This window comes from Musca domestica, unplaced genomic scaffold, assembly GCF_030504385.1.
Source record: "Musca domestica strain aabys unplaced genomic scaffold, Musca_domestica.polishedcontigs.V.1.1 8, whole genome shotgun sequence".
In the NCBI taxonomy this organism is placed as follows: domain Eukaryota; kingdom Metazoa; phylum Arthropoda; class Insecta; order Diptera; family Muscidae; genus Musca; species Musca domestica.
Genome location: NW_026712409.1, coordinates 16,527,522 through 16,551,321, shown reverse-complemented (window position 1 = coordinate 16,551,321; position 23,800 = coordinate 16,527,522). Strand labels below are relative to the sequence as shown.

At 34.3% G+C, this 23,800-nt stretch overlaps 2 protein-coding genes across 5 annotated transcripts in view; one reads left to right on the top strand and one right to left on the bottom strand.

Annotated features, from left to right (window-relative positions):
• Positions 1–10,892, top strand: part of LOC101895351 (uncharacterized) — a 55,803-nt gene extending 44,911 nt beyond the window's left edge. For all 3 annotated transcript variants that reach the window (XM_005177053.4, XM_011298078.3, XM_020040081.2), the window contains exons 2-8: positions 3,342–3,451; positions 5,454–5,619; positions 5,677–5,701; positions 5,765–5,958; positions 6,182–7,269; positions 9,486–9,674; positions 9,742–10,892. In XM_005177053.4, the coding sequence (XP_005177110.2) occupies positions 3,374–3,451; positions 5,454–5,619; positions 5,677–5,701; positions 5,765–5,958; positions 6,182–7,269; positions 9,486–9,674; positions 9,742–9,876 (1,875 nt within the window). In that variant the 5' untranslated portion in view covers positions 3,342–3,373 and the 3' untranslated portion in view covers positions 9,877–10,892. The remainder of the gene's footprint in view (positions 1–3,341; positions 3,452–5,453; positions 5,620–5,676; positions 5,702–5,764; positions 5,959–6,181; positions 7,270–9,485; positions 9,675–9,741) is intronic.
• Positions 10,893–14,034: 3,142 nt separating this feature from the next.
• LOC101895062 (beta-1,4-N-acetylgalactosaminyltransferase bre-4) lies at positions 14,035–23,229 on the bottom strand. Of its 2 annotated transcripts, none has more exons than XM_059130905.1 (5): positions 22,636–23,229; positions 22,237–22,529; positions 21,748–22,171; positions 21,560–21,682; positions 14,035–15,072 (listed from the first exon to the last, which is right to left on the bottom strand). In XM_059130905.1, exons 1-5 carry the CDS (start codon positions 22,761–22,763, stop codon positions 15,051–15,053), a joined length of 990 nt encoding a protein of 329 aa, XP_058986888.1. In that variant the 5' UTR covers positions 22,764–23,229; the 3' UTR covers positions 14,035–15,050. The 2 variants fall into 2 exon arrangements, with proteins under 2 accessions (XP_058986888.1, XP_005177108.1); XM_005177051.4 differs by having other exon boundaries at positions 15,049–19,299; positions 22,636–23,225.
• Positions 23,230–23,800: the final 571 nt, after the last annotated feature.

The following is a 23,800-nucleotide window of genomic DNA, read 5'->3' as shown; positions in this document are numbered from 1 at the left end:
GGTCAGAGTGAAGATTTGAGATTTTGTGGTGGTTTTAGAAATACGTACTAAAAAGTACTAAATGGTACTAAATTTTGTATTTGGTTAAGGTTAAGTTTCAAATTTGGCATTAAAACCACCTTTTGTGCGGTTTGGTTGCTACACGGCGAGGAATTTGGAAATACGTACTAAAACGTACAAAAAGTACTGAATAGGATTAACGTTAGTATTTGAGGAAGAAAATTGGGGTGAGAGTCTGTGATGTTGTGTAGGAGAGACATACTAAAGGAGTTTTCGAAATTCTAACAATATGTGTATTAAAAAGTACCAAAATGGAGGTGTATACTAAGTTCAGCAAGAGTACGAAAGGTACTAAATGGTACAAAATTTTGTTATTGCATAAACGGATACTGTTTAAAATCTGAAATTTGTCATTAGGAACACTGCAACAGTATAGAGTTCAGATTTGTAGGTGGTTTTGTAAAATACGTACTTAAAAGTACTAATTAGTACTAAATTTGGTATTTGAGTAAGGGATTAAGTACTAAATTTGATGTTGCGTGAATGGATATTGCCTGAAATCTGAAATTTAGCTTCAGGATCACTGTCAGAGTGTAGATTTGATATTTGGTGGTGGTTTTTAGAAATACATACTAAAAAGTACTAAATGGTACTAATTTTGGTATTTGGATTTTTATGAAATTGTGTTGGAAGTCTAAAATTAGCATTAGGGAGGGATACTGCTTGAAAACAGAAATTTGGCATTGGGATCACGGTCAGAGTGAAGATTTGAGATTTGGTTGTGGTTTTGGAGATACGTACTAAAAAGTACCAAATTTGGTATTTGGATTTTGTAATTGAATTGGAAGTTTTAAATCAAGTATTAGTTACACCTTTTGTGCGGTTTGGTTGAAACATGGCGGGGGATTTGGGAATACGTACTAAAAAGTACGAAAAGTACTGAATAGTATTAACTTTGGTATTTGGAGAAGGAATAATGATGGATATCTGAAATTTGGGGTGGGAGTTTTTGATGTTGTGTAGAATAGACAAACTAAAGGGGTTTTTTGAAATTTCAACAATACGCGTACCAAAAGTACTAAAACTCACTAATTTGGTACCATTTGGAGTTACGTTAACGGATAGAGGTAAAATCTTGAAACTTGGTATGAGAATGAATTCTTGGAAATGGGATGGATGTAAGAAGGTGGTTTTGGAAATGAGTACTAAGTGTAAGAAATGTACTAAATCGTACTTCATTTGGTACAATTCCCTTTTGGTTCAACGGAAGAAGCTGGCTATTTGAAATGTTGGTATTGGGCTCCCTGTCGGTGGTAGTTTTGTGATAAAGAAGTGGTTTTGGCAATGTGTACTACATGTCACGAAAAGTACTAAATAGTACTATATTTGGTACGATTTGGTATTGGCTGAACAGATAGTGCTTGAAATGTGATATTTAATATTTGGGTCGCTGTTCATGTGTAGCTTGGACATATGGATTTGGTTGCGAAAATGTGTACTATAATTGTACGAAAAGTACTAATAGGTGCTATAATGGGTATTGGGAGAAGGGATGGAGATAAAATTCTGAAATTTGATATTTAGGTATCTGTGTTTCAGATTTGGCAGTGGTTTGGAAATGCACCCTATATTTGTACGAAAAGTAAAGGGATAGGGTTGAAAACCTCAAATTTGATATTGAGATCTCTGTTGGTACCTGAAACTGAGATATGAAGATCGTTTCGAAAATGTGTACTGTAATTGTACGAAAAGTACTAAATTTGGTATTGGGTGAAGGAATATAACTAAAATCCTGATATTTGATATATATGTCACTGTTTATGTCTGTGCTTAAGCTATGGAGGTGGTTCTGGAAATGTGTACTATAATTGTTCGAAAATTATTAAGTGGTACTAAATTTGATATTGCGTCAAGGGATTCATCTGGAATCTTGAAATTTGATATTGATGTCTCTGTTGATATCTGGTACCATGTTTGGTTTTCTAAGCTGGGAAAATTCTGAAATTTGATATTTAGATTAAGTATGTTTGAGATTTCTCTTAAAATGCGTCCTATATTTGTACAAAAAGTACTAAATAGTAATCAATTTGGTATTCGATGAAGGGATAGGGCTGAATTCCTCAAATTTGATATTGAGATCTCTGTCGGAACCTGAAATTGAGATATGGGAGTGATTCTGGATATAAGTATGATAATTGTTCAAAATGTACTAAATAGTACTAAATTGGGGATTTGGTGACGGAATAGACCTGGCATACCGAAATTTGATATTCAGGTCTCTCTTGGTATCTTCTGTTAAGATATGGTCTTGGTTTTACAAATGCGTACTATATTTGTTCGAAAAGTACTAAGTGGTACTAAATTGGGTATTGTGTAAAGGAATAGACCTAATATCCTGAAATTCGATATAGATGTCAATGTTGGTGACTGTAGCTAGGATTTGGGAAGGGATGGATCATCCCGAAATTTGATATTGAGGTCTCTGTTGGCATCTGCTGTTAAGATATGGTGTTGATTACAAATTCGTACTATACATATTTGAAAAGTACTAAATTGTACTATTTTTTATAAATAAATTTGAAAATAAAATTTTATTATTGGGTGAAGGGATAAATTTGAAATTATGAAATTTGATATTGAGGTCACTATTGGTTGGTGAGGTCACATGTCTCCACATGTAAAACCAAGAAACCAACAGAGATTTCGATATCAAATTTCAGAATTTCGGTTCTATCCAACCTATTTTTTGGAAAAAATTAAAACCGGTTTGAGGCGAATTTTTTCTTTGGAAAAAATGTAGTCCAAATGGTCTGCAAATTTTTTCTATAGAAAAAACTTGTCAACTGAGTTTCGTCGATTTTTTTATAGAAAAAAATTGGAACTGAGGTTCAATTTTTTTTTTTCTATAAAAAAAAGGACCGACGAAATTATTTTTATGGACATTTTTTTAAATCAAAATCACATGAAAATAATTCGAAATTAAAATTTAACCGAATTTCCGACCAAAAATTGCTTGGTTGTCCGTCAACACTGATACGCAAAATACATGTTTACACACATATTGAATATGAATGCCTGAATAGCGCCTCTCGCTGGCTGACCGTTTAGCTGGCCTTATGGCCAGTCTGTCCGAGCCAGCCTGTTGGCCTGTTTATGGAAATTCATGTATATGTGAACAAGTAATGTTGTTTAAATGACTTCATTTCTTCTTTTCGAAATTTCACAAAAAATGTATTTAAAAATATTTTTATTGGTAATTGTTTGCATTTTTTTGTTATTTTGTTAATAACATATGGTGGCTGTTTTTTAATGTTTGCCTTTTTCTCTTCCAAAATTTATAGGAACCACGCATTCTTTGAAATAAATTTAAATAATGCAGTACAGCAGCAGCCGTTCGGAAAATTATTCCTCATCGTTGAGAGATTCACCACCAAAATGGACCAGTGGCAAGGTAAGTTGAAGATGTGGACACATATGTTGAGAAAATAGGTTGGGTAGTTAGAAGGGGGAGTGATAATTTTCATTTCAGAAGGGGGAGTGACAATTTGCATTAATTCAAACACTGAAATGGGAATTTGCACGAAATAAAGTTATTTTATAAGAGAGAGGGAGAGAGAGAGATAAATACAGAGAGAGAGAGAGAGAGAGAGAGAAATTGAATGGCATTTCCTCATTTATTATACCCTCCACCATAGTATGGAGGGTATATTAAAATTGTCTTTCCGTGTGTAACACCTCGAAATATACATTTTAGACCCCACAAAGTATATATATTCTTGATCAGCATAAAATTCTATGTCGATTGAGCGATGTCCGTCTGTGGAAATCACTCTAGATTCCGAACGAAATAAAGTAGATTGATAAAATTTTACTCAAATGTATGTTATGTCTGCGGGACTTTTGGTATTGAACATGGGCCATGTAGGTCCACGTTTTGGTGTAGCCCCCATGTAACGGTACCTCCGCATATTCGGTATTTTGATGATTTTAGCGACATTATTCACCGGAATTGTTTCAAATTTGGTATTTGAAGTTCGTAATGGGTACTACAGTCTATGACAAAAAAAATATCTGTGCAGGTCCACGTCTTCGTATAGCCCCCATAAAACGGTACCTCCCGATATTCGGTATTTTGATGTTTTTAGCGACGTTATTCACCGGAATTGTTTTAAATTTTGTATTTGAAGTTCGAAATGGATACTACAGCCTAAGACAGAAAATTGTCTATGCAGCTCCACGTCTTCGTATGGCCCCCATATAATGGTACCTCCCGATATTCGGTATTTTGATGATTTTGGCGATATTATTCACCGGAATTATTTCAAATTTGGTATTTGAAGTTCGCAACTGATGCTACAGCCTAAGACAGAAAATTGTCTGTGCAGGTCTTCGTCTACGTATGGCCCCCATATAACGGTACCTCCCGATATTCGGTATTTTGACGCTTTTAGCGACATTGTTCACCGGAATTGTTTCAAATTTGGTATTTGAAGTTCGTAATTGATGCTACAGCCTAAGACAGAAAGTTGTCTGTGCAGGTCCACGTCTTCGTATAATCCCCATATAACGGCACCTCCCGATATTCGGTACTGTGTTAATTATAGCGACATTATTCACCGGAATTGTTTCAAATTTGGTATTTGAAGTTCGTAATGCACGCGACAGCCTAAGACAGAAAATTGTCTGTACAGGTCTACGCCTTCGTGTAGCCCCCATATAACGGTACCTCCCGATATTCGGTATTTTGACGAGTTTGGCTACATTATTCACCGGAATTGTTTCAAATTTTGGTATTTGAAGTTCGTAATGCACGCGACAGCTTAAGACAGAAAATTTTCTGTACAGGTCCACGTCTTCGTATAATCCCCATATAACGGTACCTCCCGATATTCGGTATATTGACGAGTTTGGCTACATTATTCACCGGAATTATTTCAAATTTAGTATTTGAAGTTCGTAATGGATGCTACAAATTATGGCAGGAAATTGTCTGTGCAGGTCTCCGTCTTCGTATAGCCCCCATATAACGGCACGTCCCGATATTCGGTATTTTGTTGATTTTAGCGACATTATTCACCGATTTTTTTTTAAGTTTCGCATTTGAATATTGTAATGGCTTATGACAAAAGTTATCTATGCAGGACCATGTCGTCGTATAGACCCTAATATAACAGCTGCATTCCGAATTTTTAACATTTTAGCAGAATTTTTAAGGGGATTTTAATATTTTTGAGAATTGCCAATTTTCTTCCAAATGGTGGAGGGTATTCAAAGTTCGGCCCGGCCGAATTTATAGCTTTTTTACATGTTTCTATTCTCATCTTCGAATGTTATTTTATTTAAAGGATTATAATCATCGCTTAACCCCCTTTTTGTTCTCAAACCCGATTTCTGAAAGAAAAATCCTTTATTGATTTTGTTGTTGTTGTTTTTTTTTTTTCTGTCCTCCTCAGGATCATAAGACGGGATATTCTTATAAAACCTCTGCAGCATATCAGTATTCCAATGCAGGCTCTGGCAGTGGCTCTTATCAGGATAAGCCAGTTGATAAAAACATCGATCAATTAGATGCTCTATTGGAAGATTTGAAAAATGAACGGGAAATAACCAGAGATAGAGGTAAGTGGGCCTCTTGATTTTATTTCAAAAAATTGTAAAACATTTTCCTTTTTTCAGATCATTCTATGAACTATAGGACCATGTAAGTTTTCCATTTTTTCCAAAAATTTTTAAAATTCTAATTCTATTTTCTCTTTTGTTGTAGTGAACGTTCCGCCAATGAGGATCCATTGACGGGCACGATTACCAAGACCACCAAAGTTATTAAGACAAGCAAAAATGTAAGCGGTGGCTTGGATGACGCCGACTTGTATCCAACATCGGACTACAGTACCCTGAGATCGAATGGTACATTGGTGCGCAATGACTATCAGACTTTGGAAAAGCCCTATGTACCAAGTAAGTAGATTTCCCGGGTTCCTATTCATACATAAAAAGTTTGTCGGAAACCCCTTGAGCTATCAGGAAACCTGGCCGAAGCCAAGAATTCATTTTCCTCCTTCAACTCCCTTCTTCCAAATAAAACCACATTTCCTTTTGTCCAAACTTGTCACGTGTGAATAGGGACTTCTCACAAAAACAGAAATAATATTTCTTTCTAACCTCTCTGTTCCCTCCCTAGGCAATCTCTCTCCCGGCGGTGGTTTCTATGAGACCAAACATCAAACGAAAGTCTATGAAAGCAATCGTTCTCTGAACAAACCCGAATTTGTGCCAGCTGCCAACTCGACAGCCGTCTCGGCCACCACAACCACCAATGCCACCCTCTTGCAGGAGGACTTGAAAAATCTCACCGTCAGCGAAGATATACTCCCAGTGCCCGGCACCAAGGTCACAACCACAGTACGCACCTACACCTATGAGATACCGGCCAATGCTCCGCTACCTACCTCGAATACGTTGAGTCGTAAAATCCAATACAACACCGTGCAAACGAATGAAACCAACAATGTGGTCCAGCCACATCCAGTTCATGCCATACCCCAAACTGTTGTCTATAACACAGAAAGCTATTCCACCCTGAACAAGGACAACAAGCCCGTGGTGTCGAATGTCAACTATGAAGTAAGGGAACACTATGAAACGAACACGTTGAGGAACAACACTTTACCTCTGCAACCGCGAAATCAACATCCTCAATCGCCAGCTCTGCCATCGCCATCACATCCCGGAGAGCCTGTTGGCAGCAATACCATTGTTTATAATATTCACAATACCACAACAACAACGAACACCGAAAGGCCTGGCTATCCACCACACAGTCCCGGCAATCAAGGGCCACGTAGCCCAGGCCATGGACCACCACATCATCCCCAACCTCATGGTCCTGGACCACATGGACCCACAACACATCACTATATTTACAAGGAATCTACGAACACGGTTAATACCATACACGGCGGTCCACCACCACATGAGCCCAATCATCACAGCCCCAATAAACCTCTGGGTGGTTATCCACCTAATGGCAATGTGGGTTATCCACCACATAATGGTGGCCCCAACTATCCGCCGGCCAATGGTCATCCACCAAATACTAACATCACTTACAACTATTCGTCGACGACCACAAATACCACACGAGGTGGTCCCAACTATGGTTCGCCAACGACAACAGTACCCTTCCCCGTTGATGGGGTGGTTGAGTATCCTGTGAAAAATGGTAATCCCCCTCAACGGGTTGAGGAGCTGATGCAGTCACTGGGAAATGTAAGTTGAAATTGGAGGGGAAAAATCAGAAAATTATGGGACTAAAAAATTTCGAGAAAAGAAGGATGGAAGGGTGTAATGTTAGAAGGGATCGAAATGTAAATCAAAGCTATTAAAAGTAAATAGAACGGGTATTGGGGGAAGGCTGTTCCAAGACTTTAATTTCATAGGTTCTGTTCCAGAAATCATTTATTTATTCCAGAAATCTACTAGTTTTGTTTTTTTTTTCGATTTTATTAAGGAAAAATCGGTTATTGTAGTAAAAACGTTTACATTCTTGCAGTTCTGAAGCAGAGCAATGGATTTATTTTTCCCAAGGACTTGTAGGTCCTAAAAAGATTTTTTATATCCCCAGCCATATGGCTAGAAAGAGTATATATCATTTGATAGGCAAAAACGTGGCTCATCGAAATAACGAGTTTAGACCCTAGCTCTCTTTGAACCATATCCGTTTCAGGATATTTGAAGTCGATGCACAATAACTCTCGAATGGAGTAACAGATTTAATCCAAACTTGGTACATAGTAATTTTATTGTCAAACTTAGATCGAGTTCGGAGATGGGCAATATCGCTCCACTCATTCTGGTACCTCCCACACAAAAAGTAAACATTTTCAATGAAAATAATTTTCTGCACAGAAAGAGAAAGGATGATCCGATTTTGCTCTAACTTTGCAAATCCCTATAATTGCATCAGTGCTAGGTCAGGTGCGAAAATGAACAATATCGGCCCACTCCATCAAGTACCTCGCACACAAAGGGTCAAAATTTTGAATAATTATAACTCTTATAAAATGTGATGTACGAGTCCGATTGCCTTCAAATTACACACATCACAGTATTTTTATTAACCCAAGGTCTGGTGTGAAGATGGAATATGTCGGTGCACTCCTTCGGGTACCTCCCCCACAAAGGGTCAACATTTTGAATATTCATGAAGCTCATAAAACACGAAATTAACATCCGATTCCATTCAGACTTGGCCCATCTCAATATTTCCATCAACACAAGATCTGTTATAAAGATGGTAGAGATCGGACCATTCCTTCTGGTACCTCTCCCACAAAGGGTCAAAGTTTTGAATAACCAAAACGATCATAAAATTCGAAATAAGCATCCGGTTCTCTTCAAACTACACACATCACAATCTTTTTATTAACCCAAGGTCTGGTGTTAAAATGGGATATATCGGTCCCCTCCTTCCGGTACATCCCCCACAAAGGGTCAAAATTTTGTGTATCCATAAAACACGAAATTGACATTCGATTTCATTCAGACTTGGTACATCTCAATATATCCACCAGCACAAGATGTTTTGAAAATATGGAAGAGATCGGACCATTTCTTCTGGTACCTCACCTACTTCGGATTCAAGATTTTTTAAAAACAAAACGCTCAAAGAAAGCGAAATAAGCATCCAACTCTCTTCCAATTTCACACATCCAAATATTTTTGCTAACGCAAGATCTGTTGTGAAGTTAATATATCTGTCATAACTTGCAAAACAAGTCAGCGATTCTTTACAACTAAATATTTCCAGAAACCTGAAGTGAATATGGAATTTATGATTTCGCATAAAATTGGATATAAATGTTCGATTTTCTTGTAATCTTGCCTTCTATCTGTATTAGATGAAGTATCAAAATAGAATACCTAGGTCGACTATATCTGTTAACTTACGCATATATCCACATTTTTCAAAAATTTGCACATATCTCTTATAAAGTATAGGAAGTAGTCGATATAGTCCAAATCTGGCACGTTGTTATATTTTTATCAGTCTTGGGTCAGATACGAATTGGCCAATACTACCCAACTGCTTCGGAACACCACCCCTCCCCCTCATAGAAATGGTTAACAGTTTGAATAATCATTACTCAAGTCTGGGGGTATAAATCTGTCGGCAAAAACCGACTTATACTACAGGGTGAGATAAAAAAAACTGCAACAAAGTCAAACGCCATGATTTTTACATTTTTTTTTAAATTTTTTTGAACTAAAGCAAAAAATGTCGGAAATAGCATCAAATTTTAGAATATGGTTAGATTTGTTCGAATTGGTCACCTTTAGCACGAATTATGAGCTTCAAACGGTCAATGAAACGCTGCCCGAAAGTTGTTCAGCGATATTTTGGCCCATGGGATTGAAATATTAATAATTCAGCTTTATTTAATTTGTTCCTTTTATTTTCTTCCCCCCCCCCCCCCCCCCCCCAGACCGATGCCACTGATAGACCCGATTTGAATACACCACGCAAGCGGGAAATTGAAACTGCCGTGGCCACGCCCAATCAACAGCAAATACCCTCGGTGAATAGAGCCGGACGGGATATTTACTATCCACCAGGTCATGAAATGATGCTGACCAAACGCTCTGAAATGCATGCTTCAGGATCACAAGCTGGCGTAAGTTGAAATAATTTGAAATTATTGTTTTTTCTTTTAATGTTTTATTTCTTTTGCTTTTTTCCAGGGTCGTTGGGCCAAGGGTTCCGGCATGTATGAATACGAATCTGGTTCTAGATCTAAGACCACTACCAAATCTGGCGGTGCCATGGTTCCCGTCTGCTTGCCCCTATGCTGTGCTATGCCTTGCTCAATAATGTAATTTTTATTTTTTACGTTTTTTTTACAATTCGCAACGAGGAATGTGCTCTCAACGAAATCGTTAAGACTTGTGTTCTTCGTTTGATTTTTTTTTTTTTTTTTTTGAGAATTTTCATTTTTCAAATAAGACAAGCTTTTGGTTGAATCGTCTTTTTCTGGCCAAAAAGAAACTTGTCTGTGATTTTTTTATTTATGTAAATAATATTAATTGTTATGCCTGCTCCAGATTTTTTTTTTCTAAATGCTACAAAACAAAAACCATGTATTTGAATAATATTTAATAATAATATTTTGATTATGTTTTTTTTTAGTCTTTATTAACCCTTGATATTTTTTTCTGTTGATGTGTAAAACGAAAATGCATATAAAATAATATTTAAGAAAAAAAAACTCTGTTAGATATAAAGGCACACGGGAAGGTCTTTTGCAAAACCCCAATGGAAGTGGCAAAAAAGAGGGTCTGTTTCTGTGTGGTGATAGGAAAGTGAAAGCGAAAGAAAAAAAAATAAATAAAATAAATAATTTTTTCACATTTTTTAGTTAAGTTCAAAAATTGGAGAATTATTTTTATGGTGTTTTACTTTCACATTCCCCATACAAAAACGGGCTATGGAAATAGGTTTTTAAAAAAAAAAATATTTCCCTCAAAATTTGAAGAAATGTAGGGAACCTGAACCAAATCTTTTTCCATAGAGATACAGAGCCCAAAGGGATTATAAATTGAAATTGGGCTCCATAATTGATCCTTCAATAATATCTATTTTGTACACTTTCCTTGGTGCCTCTATGTAATCCCAAAAATATTTGCTCAAAATGAAAGAAACTTTGCTACAATGAAAAATTTATAACTAACATTAACAGTCTGTTTCTAGGCTTTTCATAAAGAAACGAATTCGAGTGTTGTACTACCATACACCTGATTTTTAAAATAAAAATTTAAATATTTTTTAAAAATGTTTGATTTTGAATCGATCAAATTACATTTAAAAATAAAACACTTGAATTCGCTTTAACAATTTTATGGAAACAGGCCATCAACAATTTTGTTTTTGAAAAATAAAATAGTTTATAATAAATATTTTTTGATATGTATGTAACAAAAATTGTCGAACCCAAGTCTAGATTTTAAAAACCAAAATAATAAACTAAACCACAACGTGAACAGAAAACCAATTGTGTATCAAACGAAGTTAAATTTCTTTTTATTTTTGTCTAAGATTTTTTTTTATTTTGCTGTATCGAATATTAAATATAAGTTTATATTAAAAAAAAAAACAATAATCTATAATTAATAAAACAACAATTAAACAAACCTAATTACCAGTGAATTAATATTTAATAAATGTAACACATTTAAAAAGTAAAAGAAATTAAAAATGTAATAAAAAAATGCAACAATAAACATTTTTGTGACGCTATAAGCGTTTCTAACAAAGCGAAATATTGGCATTTATTTTTGAACTAATAAAGTGGAGGGTAAGATAAATAAATCTGCAACAAAGTAAAAAGCCATAATTTTTACATTTTTTTTCTTAAATTTTATTGAATGAAAGCAAAAAAAAAATCGGAAATAGCATCAAATTTTAGAATAAATTTCGATTTGTTCGAATTGGTCACCTTTGGCCCGAATGTTGCTCTGCGGTATTTTGGCCCATTCCCGGCGAGGTGCTTGCTTGAGGTGATCGACACTTTGGTATTTTTAGTACCAATCTTCCTTTCCAAAATACTCCAGACACAATAGTCCAACGGATTGGTATCCGGAGATTTTTGGTGGCCATTGTACGCTGGAAATGAAGCGAGGAACCTCATTTTGTAACCATTCTTGGGTGGCGCGTGCTGAGTCCTGTTGGTATGTCCAAGGTCTGCGGCCAAAATGTTTGCGTGCCGAAGGCTTTAACACACCCTCCAGAATATTTTCGCCGATAATTTTCGGCATTTATTCTGAGGCGGATTAATATGAGCAGAGAGCGACCATTGGCTGTTATGGCGGCCCACACCATCACCGTGGCGGGCGCTTGAGTTCTGTTGGCCAACCGAAGGTGCACATTTTCAGCTGACCTCTGTGGCAAGTAAACACGATCATTTTGTTTGTTTACACGCTGCTGGACAACGATTCCAGATTCGGCAGTTCACTACTTTCGGCCAAGCGAATCAACTCTTTAGCTCTTTTGAGTCTATTTTCTTTCTGTTGCGGTGTAAGTTTTTGCACTTTTTGGAATTTCAATGGCGGGGGATATATCGGTCCACTCCTGCTGGTACCTCCCCCCACAAAATGGTCAACATTTTGAATATCCATGATGCTCATACAAAACGAAAATTACATCCGATTCCATCCAGACATGGCACATCTCAATATTTCCATCAGCACAAGATCTGTCATAAAAATGGTAGAGATCGGACCATTGCCTATAGTACCTCCCTCATAAAGGGTCGACATTTTGAATAACCAAAACGATTACAAAATCCAAAATAAGCATCCGGATCTCTTCAAATAACACGCATCAAAATACTTTTATTAAAATGGGATATATCGATCCACTCCTTCTGGTACCTCCGCCCACAAACGCTAAAAAATTTTGAATATCCATGAAGTTCATAATAAGCGAAATCAACATCCGATTCCCATCCATACATGGTACATCTCAATATTTCCATCAACACAAGATCTGTTATAAAGATGGTAGAGATCGGATCATTTCTTTTGCTACCTACTCCACATAGAGTTCAAGATTTTGGAAAAATTTCACACATACAAACATTTTTGCTAACACAAAATCTGTTTTGATTATTTACAACTTTCTATATCTAAATATATGTATCTCAAACAGAATTCTGAGATGAATATGAAATTTATGATTTCCCATAAATTGGATATAAATGTTTGACTTTCTTATATATTTATAATAATATTTATATATTATTTATTTAGGTACGATACGAAATGGACAATACTGGCCAATTCTTTCAAAATCCACTCCATGGAGCGTCAAGAATTTGAAAAGCCGTAAGAGAAGTCAAAATATTTTAAAACAATCGAACATTGGCTGAGGGTATACATCTGTGGGCAAAACCGACCGATACTTTTTACTTTTTTTTTTTTTTTTTTAATTCGACCTTTTGTGTGAAATAATATATAAAAACGCCGATTCTCAATATTTAAGGAGTTATGGCCATTTTAAAGTTTTCGATAATTAATGCTTAAAAAAGTGATCACAAATAATAGCTAAAAACGCCGAAAATTCAATATTTAAGGAGTTATGGCCATTTTTAAGTTTTCGACAATTCATGCTTGAAAAATAATAGCTAAAAACGCCGAAAACTCAATACTTAAGGAGTTATGGCCATATTTAAGTTTTCGAGAATTCATGCTTGATAAAGTGATCACAAATAATTGCTAAAAACGCCGAAAACTCAATATTTAAGAAGTTATGGCCATTTTTAGGTTTTCGAGAATTCATGCTTGAAAAAGTGATCACAAATAATAGCTAAAAACGCCGAAAACTCAATATTTAAGGAGTTATGGCAATTTTAATAGCTCTAAACTCGATCTAACTTTGATAATAATATTACGATGTACCAAGTTTGGACCTATCGTACACTCCCTTCGAGGGTTGTCATGCGCACCAGCCAGACGGGCGGACGAACATCGCTAGATTTGCTTATGATTAATCCCCATTTTTTTTTTTTCAATTTTATTGAGATTTTTTATTTTTCAGTTTCGAAATATATAATTTATGGAAGTCTGCTTTTGGATTTTTTTTTTTCAGAAAATCCTTGTTAATTTTTTATATTGAAAGCTATTGTGTACTTCCTCCATGTTTCTTTTATGGTGTCGGGGTAAATTTAAAACCATTTTTTCATTTCTAAAAATTTGAAATAAAATAAAAGGCACCTAGGCCAAACATTTACGATTTCCTTACGAATTACCTTTTTTATTTTATATTTTATTTTTTTGGAGATTGTTATATTTCTCAGTTTCGCAGGATATAATTTATCGAAGTCTGCTTTGGGAATTTTCTCAGAAAATCCTTGTTATTTTTTTCATATTGAAATCTAGTGTTACCAGGGAGGAACTGTTTCTCGTTCTTCACAAATTCACACTTTTAAACCACCTTTTCATTTCATAAAAAAAAAATAAAATAAATTATCATTTTATAAATTCATTTTCAATTTTGTAGATTTATTGAAAAAAAGAAAAATTCTTTTAAATGTATGTACATTTTGTTTTTTTTTAATATTTTGTTTTAAATATATATATGTATAGTATATTGATGAAATTTCCTAATAAAGTTCGAGTTTCAAATATAATTTTGTTCGTTATTAATTTACAAATAGTTCCATATACGAATGTGGTATATAATAATAATAATAATTTAAGAGATTTTATGTTTCCATATTATCGTTTTTGTTTTGTTCTTTGTTTTTGTAGTTCTCTAACAATAATATTTGTATCACAAACAATTTTAAGTATATTTCCAATTGATTTATGTTCTCTAATATATGTATGTATGTTTTTATATAATATAATATATATATATTTAGTTTCCAATTTTGTTTTATTTGTTTCATTTTCATTAGTTAAAGCAATATTTCTTCTGGTTGTTCTTGTGTCGTGTGTTGTATATAAAAAAGTGTATTTATGTCTTGTGTACGTGTTACCGATGATCTTTTTTTTTATTTTTACAAATTTCCATTATTATACAATTCAGTTTTTTCTTATTTTTCATTTTCATGTATATAATAAAATTTTAAAATATTTTGTTAAAATATATTGCAGCAAGGTAGACCGAGAGATACGTAATGAATTAAAATTAGTTTTGTGTTTGTAATGTTTAAAATAAATAAATCCTACTACCAATAATCCCAATGGCACCGCATCATATGTTGCGGCCTTGTTCTTGGGGTCAGGAACAAAGTTTACATTTCATAATGTTTGAGTTAAAGTTATAAAAAATCATTAACACAACAATTCAAAATTTATTTAAAAACGAAAATATTATTACAACTGGAAGTTATTTTTCCCTAATTAAAATCAATTGAGATTCATTATTTTTACTTCTTATTATCTTAAATTCTAGAAAACGAAAATATTTCAACACTGAGGCAAAAGTAATGGTAAGTAATGGAACGGTTTAAACAGAGGTATTTGTGAAGAAGGTATAGCTGTTTAAAATATCATTGGTTGAAGGGCCAAAATCTTAATAATAAAAAAATAAAAACAAAGGAATGTCAGTTTTATAAAAAATAATAAAATTATTTTAAGGGAATTTGTTATTTTTCGGCGATAAAAATATTATTAAATTGTTGTAAGTTTATAAACACACACAAATACTCTTGGAGTCTAATGGTCTTCGTTTGTCTGAATATTCACATTTTTTAAATTGAGATTTCTAAATAAAGCATATCCAATATAATTCGTAAGCTAAAAATGGCCTCTACCAACAAAAACATAAAATATATTTCAAGTTAGAATGAAAAATGTAACCTCACTTATTTTCTGGATCTACAGGGTGAGATGAAAAACTGCAGGGTGAGACTGGAAAACTGTCATTTCTAAGCCACTCGTCCGACAGCTTTTACAATTATTCCAGTGACAGCTCATTATATTGTTTACAATCGTACAAAAGCATTTTGGTGAACATTTTCCAGAAAAAATGGGTATTCGTGATGGAATTCAAGCGTGATAGTGTGTTTTTTTATATTTGGCTGGAAAACCACAAGTGGCTATTGTCGGAGCACTCCAGCATTTAAATGTGAATAAATCGTTTGTGTCTCGTACCATTGCTCGTTACCGTGATACTGATAGCGTAGCCCGACGTCAAGGAAGTGGACGGAAGAAAACAGCAACATCAGCAGAAATGGTTTCGAACCAGTAAAGAAGCGACTTGATCGAAACCCGCGTCACAGTGGCCGAAAAATGGCTCGTGAGCTGAACATATCGCAATATTCCATTCGGCAAATATTGAACAAATAAGCTCGGGGTAAAGCCATTAAAATTCCAAAAAGTGCAAGAACTTACACCGCAACAGAAAGAAAATAGACTTAAAAGAGCTAAAGAGAGTTGATTCGCTTGGCCGAAAGTGGTGAAATGCCGAATTGGGTTTTCTCCGATGAGAAAAAATTCGTTTGTAAACAAAGAAAATGATCCTGTCTACTTGCCAAAGAGGTCAGCTGAAAATGTGCACCTTCGGTTGGCCACCAGAATTCAAGCGCCGGCCATGTTGGTGGTGCGGGCCGCCATAACAGCCGATGGTCGCTCTCTCCGCTCGTATTGATCGACCGTGGCATCAGAATAGATGCCGAATATTATCGCAAAAATATTCTGGAGGGTGTATCAAAGCCTTGAGCACGCACACATTTTGGCCGCAGCCCATGGACATTCCAACAGGACTCAGCACGCGCCACCCAAGAATGATTACAAAATGAGTTTCCTCGCTTCATTTCCAGTGCACAATGGCCACCAAAATCTCCGGATATCAATCCGTTGGACCATTGTGTCTGGAGTATTTTGGAAAGTAAGGTTGGCACTAAAATATACCAAAGTGTCGATCACCTCAAGCAAGCGCTTCGCCGAGAATGGGCCAAAATACCGCATAGCAACATTCTGGCAGCGTTTGACGGTTTCATTGGCCGTTTGAAGGCCATAATTCATGCCAAAGGTGACCAATTCAAACAAATCTAAACTTATTCTAAAATTTGATTCTATTTCCGATAATTTTTGCTTTCATTCAATTAAATTTAAAAAAAAAATAAAAATTATGGCGTTTGACTTTGTTGCAGTATTTTTATCTCACCCTGTATTCATGATCAGCATAAAAGTAGATTTAACGATGTACGCCTGTCTGTCTTTTGAAATTACGATAAGAGTCTACATTATTCAACGTAGAGTTTCAAAATTTGGCACAACAATTTGTATTGTGTCTAGGATGGTTGTTATTGAAATTGAAATTATACCACGTTTTGGTATAACGCTACCTCCCGATATTCGGTATTTTTATGATTTTCGCCATATTTTCCCACGGATTTTTCTAAAAATTAGTATTTGTAGGTCATAATAGTTTCCAGCACCGGTGGCGAAACTTTGTATCCATAGGTCCACGTTTTTGTATAGTCCCCATATAACGGTACCTCCCGATATTTTGATGATTTTCACCAATTTTTCCATGGATTTGTCAAAAAATTCGTATTTGTTGTTCGGAATGAGTTCTAGCTCCGGTGGCGGAACATTAAATATTTAGGTCCATGTTTTTCTATAGCGCCCATACAACGGTATACACCGATATTCGGAATTTTGATAATCCTAGTCACAGTTACTAATGAAATTGTTTAAAATTTGGTATTTTATAAGGATTGGTAGATGACAATCCTTGAAGTATAAAATTGCCTATAGAGGTTCCCGTTTGGTTATGACTCCCATATAACGGCCTCACCCACTTTATGGGTTTTTGAAAAGTTTAACAGCATTATCAAAAGGGTTTTACTGGTGTTCGTAGTTTAAAGTGGAGCGCGTTTGAATGCAGATACTTTTATAAAAAAAAATTGTTTTCTTTACCCAAAGGTCGGCCCCGGCCGAACTTACTGTTTTTCACTTGTTTCTACGTGGAGTTGGCACCAGATCCATTATTCTTTAATCCTAGACTTCTGCAATTATGTTGTGGGCTATCGACAGGTTGAGAGTTTTGGTGGAAACTCGACCCTTACACCATTCAGTTTTTTTTTTTTTCAACATTATCTCCGGGATTTTGTAAGGCTCAGGCGCTTCGGAGGGTTTTGGATAATATTTGGACAACATTATCACCGGGATTCCGTAAAGCGTAGGCGCTTCGGAGGGTTTTGGATAATATTTGGACAATTAATTCCAGTTGTTTGGTACTAGCAAATGAAATATCCCTAATTTCAAATATGGACCATGGGCTCAATGACAAATCTGTTGTTGGCAATTGTTATGTACCAAATGGGAATCCCAAACTCATCTTTGTTGGGTTTTCAAATAAAAATTGTAAACGTTGAGCTTTTGTAGGTACCAAAAGAATTTGAGTGACTAAGTCCATTTTCGTTTTTGATACGGGGTTCAATAGAGACATTACTATGCGTGACATGGGAAACAGCCTTTGAATATTGTAGACATTTCTGTGATTAGTATAAACATGTTAATTAAATTCCGTAAAATAAATTGGAAGACCATAATAGGGACGGAAAACAAACTTACAAGACAAATCTAAATAAAGTTAGTATTAGTAAAATAAGTAAAAAACTATATATATACATACAAAATTTACAATAAAATATAACAAAAAATTTATAAAGTTTAAAAACAATCACAATTTTAAAGTACATAGGCTGAATTAAACACTAATTTGTTCCATTACTTTTCACCCCATGGCTACTGCTCTTTGAGATTCTTGGCTAAAATTAGATTTTGTAAAAACTTTTTTTTTAAATTACATTATTAATTAATTAATTATTGATTAATAAAATATCTTTGTTTCTAATATCAAATCCATAAAAAGGAAGCAACAAGTTGAGTTTTTTCCATATCAAATGGTTGGACGAAATTAAGCTATGGAAAGTAGAAATTGGAAGCAAGAATTTGTTTTCTAAACATATTCTATAAAATAAAACAAAAAACAATATTATTAAAAAGACTAATTTAACAAATTGAAATCTATACATTAAGAAAAATAAAAATAGAAACAATGACATAAGAACACGTTCTACATAATTTTGATTGCTAAATTTCTTTTCCTACTTATTGTGTCAATATTGTACCACTCCGAATTTGGTTTTTAATTATATTACTAAGTATGTAATGTCTGGCTGTCTGTCTGTCTGTATATATATATTATGTATATCACTAGTTTAAATAATTTTGTCTATTTTTTTTGTTATCCTTTTGTTTTGTTTGTTATGAGTTTTCCATTCTAAGTAAAGTAGATAAAAAGTTTGTATATGAAAGAGTAGAGAAGATAAAGAGAAGAAGAATAAGAAATGTTTTAAAGAACGTTATTTTGGGGGGTTAAGGAAAAAGAGAATGTTGTCTTTTGGTTTGTTAGTTTTGTTGTTAGTAATAGTAATAGCTGTTGTTGTAAATATGGTTTGGTTTTTTTTTTTGTTTTGTATAAATATATGTGAGTGTGTGTCTGTTAGATTGCTATTTTTTCTTTTTTTCTTTTAATAAAAACAAATTTAACTTTTTTGTTCGGAGATCTTTAGTTCAGCATAATACCAACTAAATGTCGGATACGATTTGTAACTGTAAATATCGTATTTAATTGAATTCAAGCCATCGTTACCAATTTTATTGATGCCATTTACCAAATTCTCATAGCGTTTGGGATTGGCTTTTTCTTTTTGATGTTTTAGCATGGTGTAGCGTGCAATATTGATGGGATAACGTGCTATAAAAAGATTAGCATTTCGTAGCCTGTAAAGAAATTGGAAAAGTAGATTGGCAGTAAGAAAAAAAGAGAAGAATAGAGGGGAAAAAGTAAATACATTATTTTTAATATACATAAAAAGAAAGAACCTTTAAAGAAGAGAAAAATATTGATCGAAAACGTATTTAATTAAATGGAAGACCTTCTACATGTATTCTACAGACTAGGAACCTTCAAAAGTTCTTCTATAAATAATATACCTTCTACAGTTTGTTTTTTAAAATTTATGTTCTTTTTTCCAAACCTCCAACCGATAAAGGATGACATAAAAGCAGAGAATTAATTTGTTTATATTTCGAAATTTATCTTCTGTGGGCAAAAATATTGTAATATTGGAGGTATGGAATCAATCAGTGACATATTTGGCACCAGGGTTAAAAAAGGAAAGCAATTTTCTAAAAAAAAAAATTTTTGAAAACAATTGTTAATTGATAAGGGATTCATGAGTTGCTTTTACATATTATCTGCAGATGATTGAAATGCAAGACCAGAAAAAAACATACTAAGACTCCTATACAGTTTTTTTATATAAAGAAAAAATTAGAAATAGGAGTTCCCTACAGTAAAATAAGGTAAGAATTAGAAAATGTGGACTCTAAGCAGCATAAAAAACAAATAAAATAGTATAAGTCGGTTTTGCCGACAGATTTATACCCCCAAACTTTGAGTTATGATTGTTCAAACTGTTGACCCTTTATGGAGGAGGTTCCGAAGCAGTTGGCCAGTATTGACCAATTCGAATCTTATTTAAGACCGATATAAATATTACAACGTGACAGATTTGGACTATATCGACTACTTCCTATACTTTATATGAAATATATGCACATTTTTGTAAAATATGAGTGAGGCAACAGATAAAGCGGACCGAAGTATTCCATTTTCATACTTCATCTAATATAGATAAAAATATTGTTATGTGAAACATTTTGTGGAAATAAAAAATTTATATCCAAATCATAAATTTCAATAAATTACATATTCATATTAGATTTTTGTTTAAGAGAAATATTTAGATATAGAAAGTTGTAAAGAATCGACGACTTGTTTCGCAAATTAAGGCAGATATAAATATTGGAAATTGTGCCCTTTGTGGGTGATGTACCAGAAGAGGTTGAAATATTGGGATGGGAAAACAAACGGAAGCTTGTTTCAGGTTTTATAACAATTTTGGTTATTCAAAACTTCGACCCTTTATGGGGGAGGTACCAGAAAGAATGGTCCGATCTCCACCATCTTTATTACAGATCTTGTGTTTATGGAAGTATTGAGATGTGCCAAGCCTGAATGGAATCGGAAGTTAATTTCGTGTTTTATTAACTTCATAAATATTCAAAATGTTGACCCTTTGTTGGGGAGGTACCAAAAGGAGTGGACCAATATATTCCATCTTCGCACCAGACCTTGGGTTAATAAAAATATTGTGATGTGTGTAGTTTGAATTTTATAACAGTTATAATTATTCAAAATTTTGAACCTTTGTGGGGGAGGTTCTTGATGGAGTGAAATGAAGTTGTCCATTTTCGCACCTGACCTAGCACTGATGCAAATATTAGGATTCACAAAGTTGGAGCAAAATCTGATTATATTTTCTCTTTCTGTGCAGGAAATTATTTTCTTGTTGACATTTTGTATGAGAGGTACCAGAAGGAGTGGACCGTTTCCGAACTCGATCTAATGAATAAGTCATAATGATTTAAAAGTATAAACCATGGATGGGATAGGAACATTATTTTAAGAAAAGTTCTTAAGAGATTTTTAAAATATTTCTTGAAAAATAAAGTTTACAGTCTTTTCATATTGAGGACCCATTACAAGACCCTTTTTTCTTTATAGAATATTTATGCGAGACTTCCTCGGCCAGAAAATTTCCCACAGTTTTTTCATAGATGAATGGATTTCTATATTCTTCAGGTCTACTTAAAATTTTGATTGTCAAAATATCCATGCAACATAAATGGTCTATTTTAAGATATTCATTTTTCGCCATTAGCGGTAAAGACGTAGCATACTTTTAGGCTTGCTTGTATTTTCAATAATATGCATTTTAAGAGTTGAGCTCAATCTTCAAAAACAGAAGGTTGCTAAAGCAAAAATACTTTTCCCCAATCCTAAACCAGCACTTGGTGATAAATTAACTATACTCTGAACACTGTGAAAGCTATTATCTGCAATTTTTTATAAATTCTAAAATGTGGGCGTTTTTGTTATCTTTTAATTTAAATAAATAAACACACACACACACACCTGTTTGACATATCATCGTCTTCACCACCCCAACCAAAATATGAATTCGAAAATCCATTGACGGTTAAAAAATGTTCACGGGTCATTGCGGAGACCCCACCAAATATTGTACGATAAGGCAACCTGCAAAACAACAAAACATCAAATTATTTATAATTAAATAAAATGCAATAATAACACAAACACACTTATAATTAAATTTATCTATGGCCACTGACATATGACGCGGCTGACGTGGACAATTATACAAATTACGATTATCCAATGGCAACAGATCAACATCATGGAATATAAAACAATCCCATTTGTATAATTTCATGGCCTCCAGAAAGCCAATATTCATAAGAGCGGCTCGGTTAAATGGCTTGCCGTTGGTTTGTTCGATAATGAAAATACGATACGCTATACGCTGTTGCATTAGAAATTTATGTATGTTACGGAGGAAAATCGATAGATGGGCATATCGATCACGAAAAGGCACCACAATTGCAACATGATGCCGGGCTATACAGTCTTTTGGTTTGAAAGCACCACCGGGTTCCAAAAGTGGACCCAACTGGTCATTGATAACATCCAGAGATTCTAAAGTTATGTTAGGTACAAAAGGACTACCTGCAAAGAGAAATAAAACAAAGCTTTTAGTGATTACATTTTCATAACAAAAATGATGGACCTACTTTCTTCAATAACGGGGTCTTGACAAAGAGGCAAAGGTTCCGTGGTTATGGTTTCCTTGCTACCATTGACTTGATTTAAGCTATTATTACTATGCAGCTCCAGTTGTGGTTGTTGTTGCAGATTGGAAGAATTTGCAAATGGTGAGACATTGGTAGTAGAGGCGGAATTTAATGCCAGGGAATTGTTGATATTATTGTTCGTGTTATTGTTACTGTGGCTGATGCTGCCGCTGCTGCTGGCATTGCCTGTAGAGCTAAGTACGGTTCCATTGTATCGATATACTTTGCGTAAACTTAAATTATAAGAAAACAAAAACAAATCACATGACATGAATCATATCAAAGCATCCCGTCTGTTATGCATCATCCCTACATCTTATACAATGCCCAAAAACTTACCTTAGGCGACTAAATGATGATGAGACATCCGATTTGTCAGCAAAATAATCAATTAATAAATTCAAAGCCAATAACATGCAGACGCATGCAAATAAATAACGTAACAGTGTTATTTTTTTACTGGTCATTGCCTTCCAAACGATGGTGGCAGCACACACGGAGATGCTGGGCTAATTTTCTGTCCGGTAGTTCACAAACACTTGTCAAGAGTATGAAATGAGAGTTTATATTGGCTTTGAACCACGGGAGCTGCACACAAATAACTGGAAGAGCACTTAAAAGGCTCCATAACTTATTTTTCTCCTGAAACACGAAACGGAGCCAACCCAAAGTAGCCTCAATTCCCCCGCGTTTTTTCTAAGCTTCCAAGCTTAGTTTCTTCAATTTTTATCAATTTATTACAATTATTTTGTTACACCCACACTGTTTAGAATATTTTTTTATATTTTTATTGTAAAATTACATTTTTTCGTATTTTTTTATTTTTACAGCACCGAGCTAGCTCTTATTAGATTACAGAGCTTCTAATTAGAAAAATCTTGACGCCGTAGAATAAGGAAACAATGAGCAAAGCAGGAATGCGTGACAAAGGTAAAAATCAAAACAAATACAAGGATTGCATTCAGGGATCTAAAGATCGAAAATTGCGCCAGCATAGCAGCTGTGATATTCACTGAATAAACGAAGGAACGAGTTGCTGTTGAATAATAAGTCGTTCCAGAAGGAACTAGTTCAAGGGTTTACTTTATTTCTTTTCTTCATAGTTTATGCCATGGTAGAAGAATACAGGTACAGCTTCTGGGACAAAAAAACAACAATTTTGAAATTTAAAAAAAAAATTGAATGAACAATTATTTAAATTGTTTTAATACTGTTGAAAAATACATGTCAAGAAAACCTCCGTCGTTGGCCTCATATAAGAAAACATATAAAAATCGACTTTTTTTTCAAAAAAAAAAAAAAACTTTTAACATTTTTGACATATCAATGTTCCCTAGCGTTGATGCATCTAACTGTATTCTTCTTACATGGTTTATGCCTAATTTATTAGAATCTCCCGGAGGATTTAATAAGATCAGTACAAAATTTGAGTGGTTTACACATTTTTTTTTCAAGGATTTAAATATTGGTCAGCTTATGTTTATTTATGTACACATCCAATTGG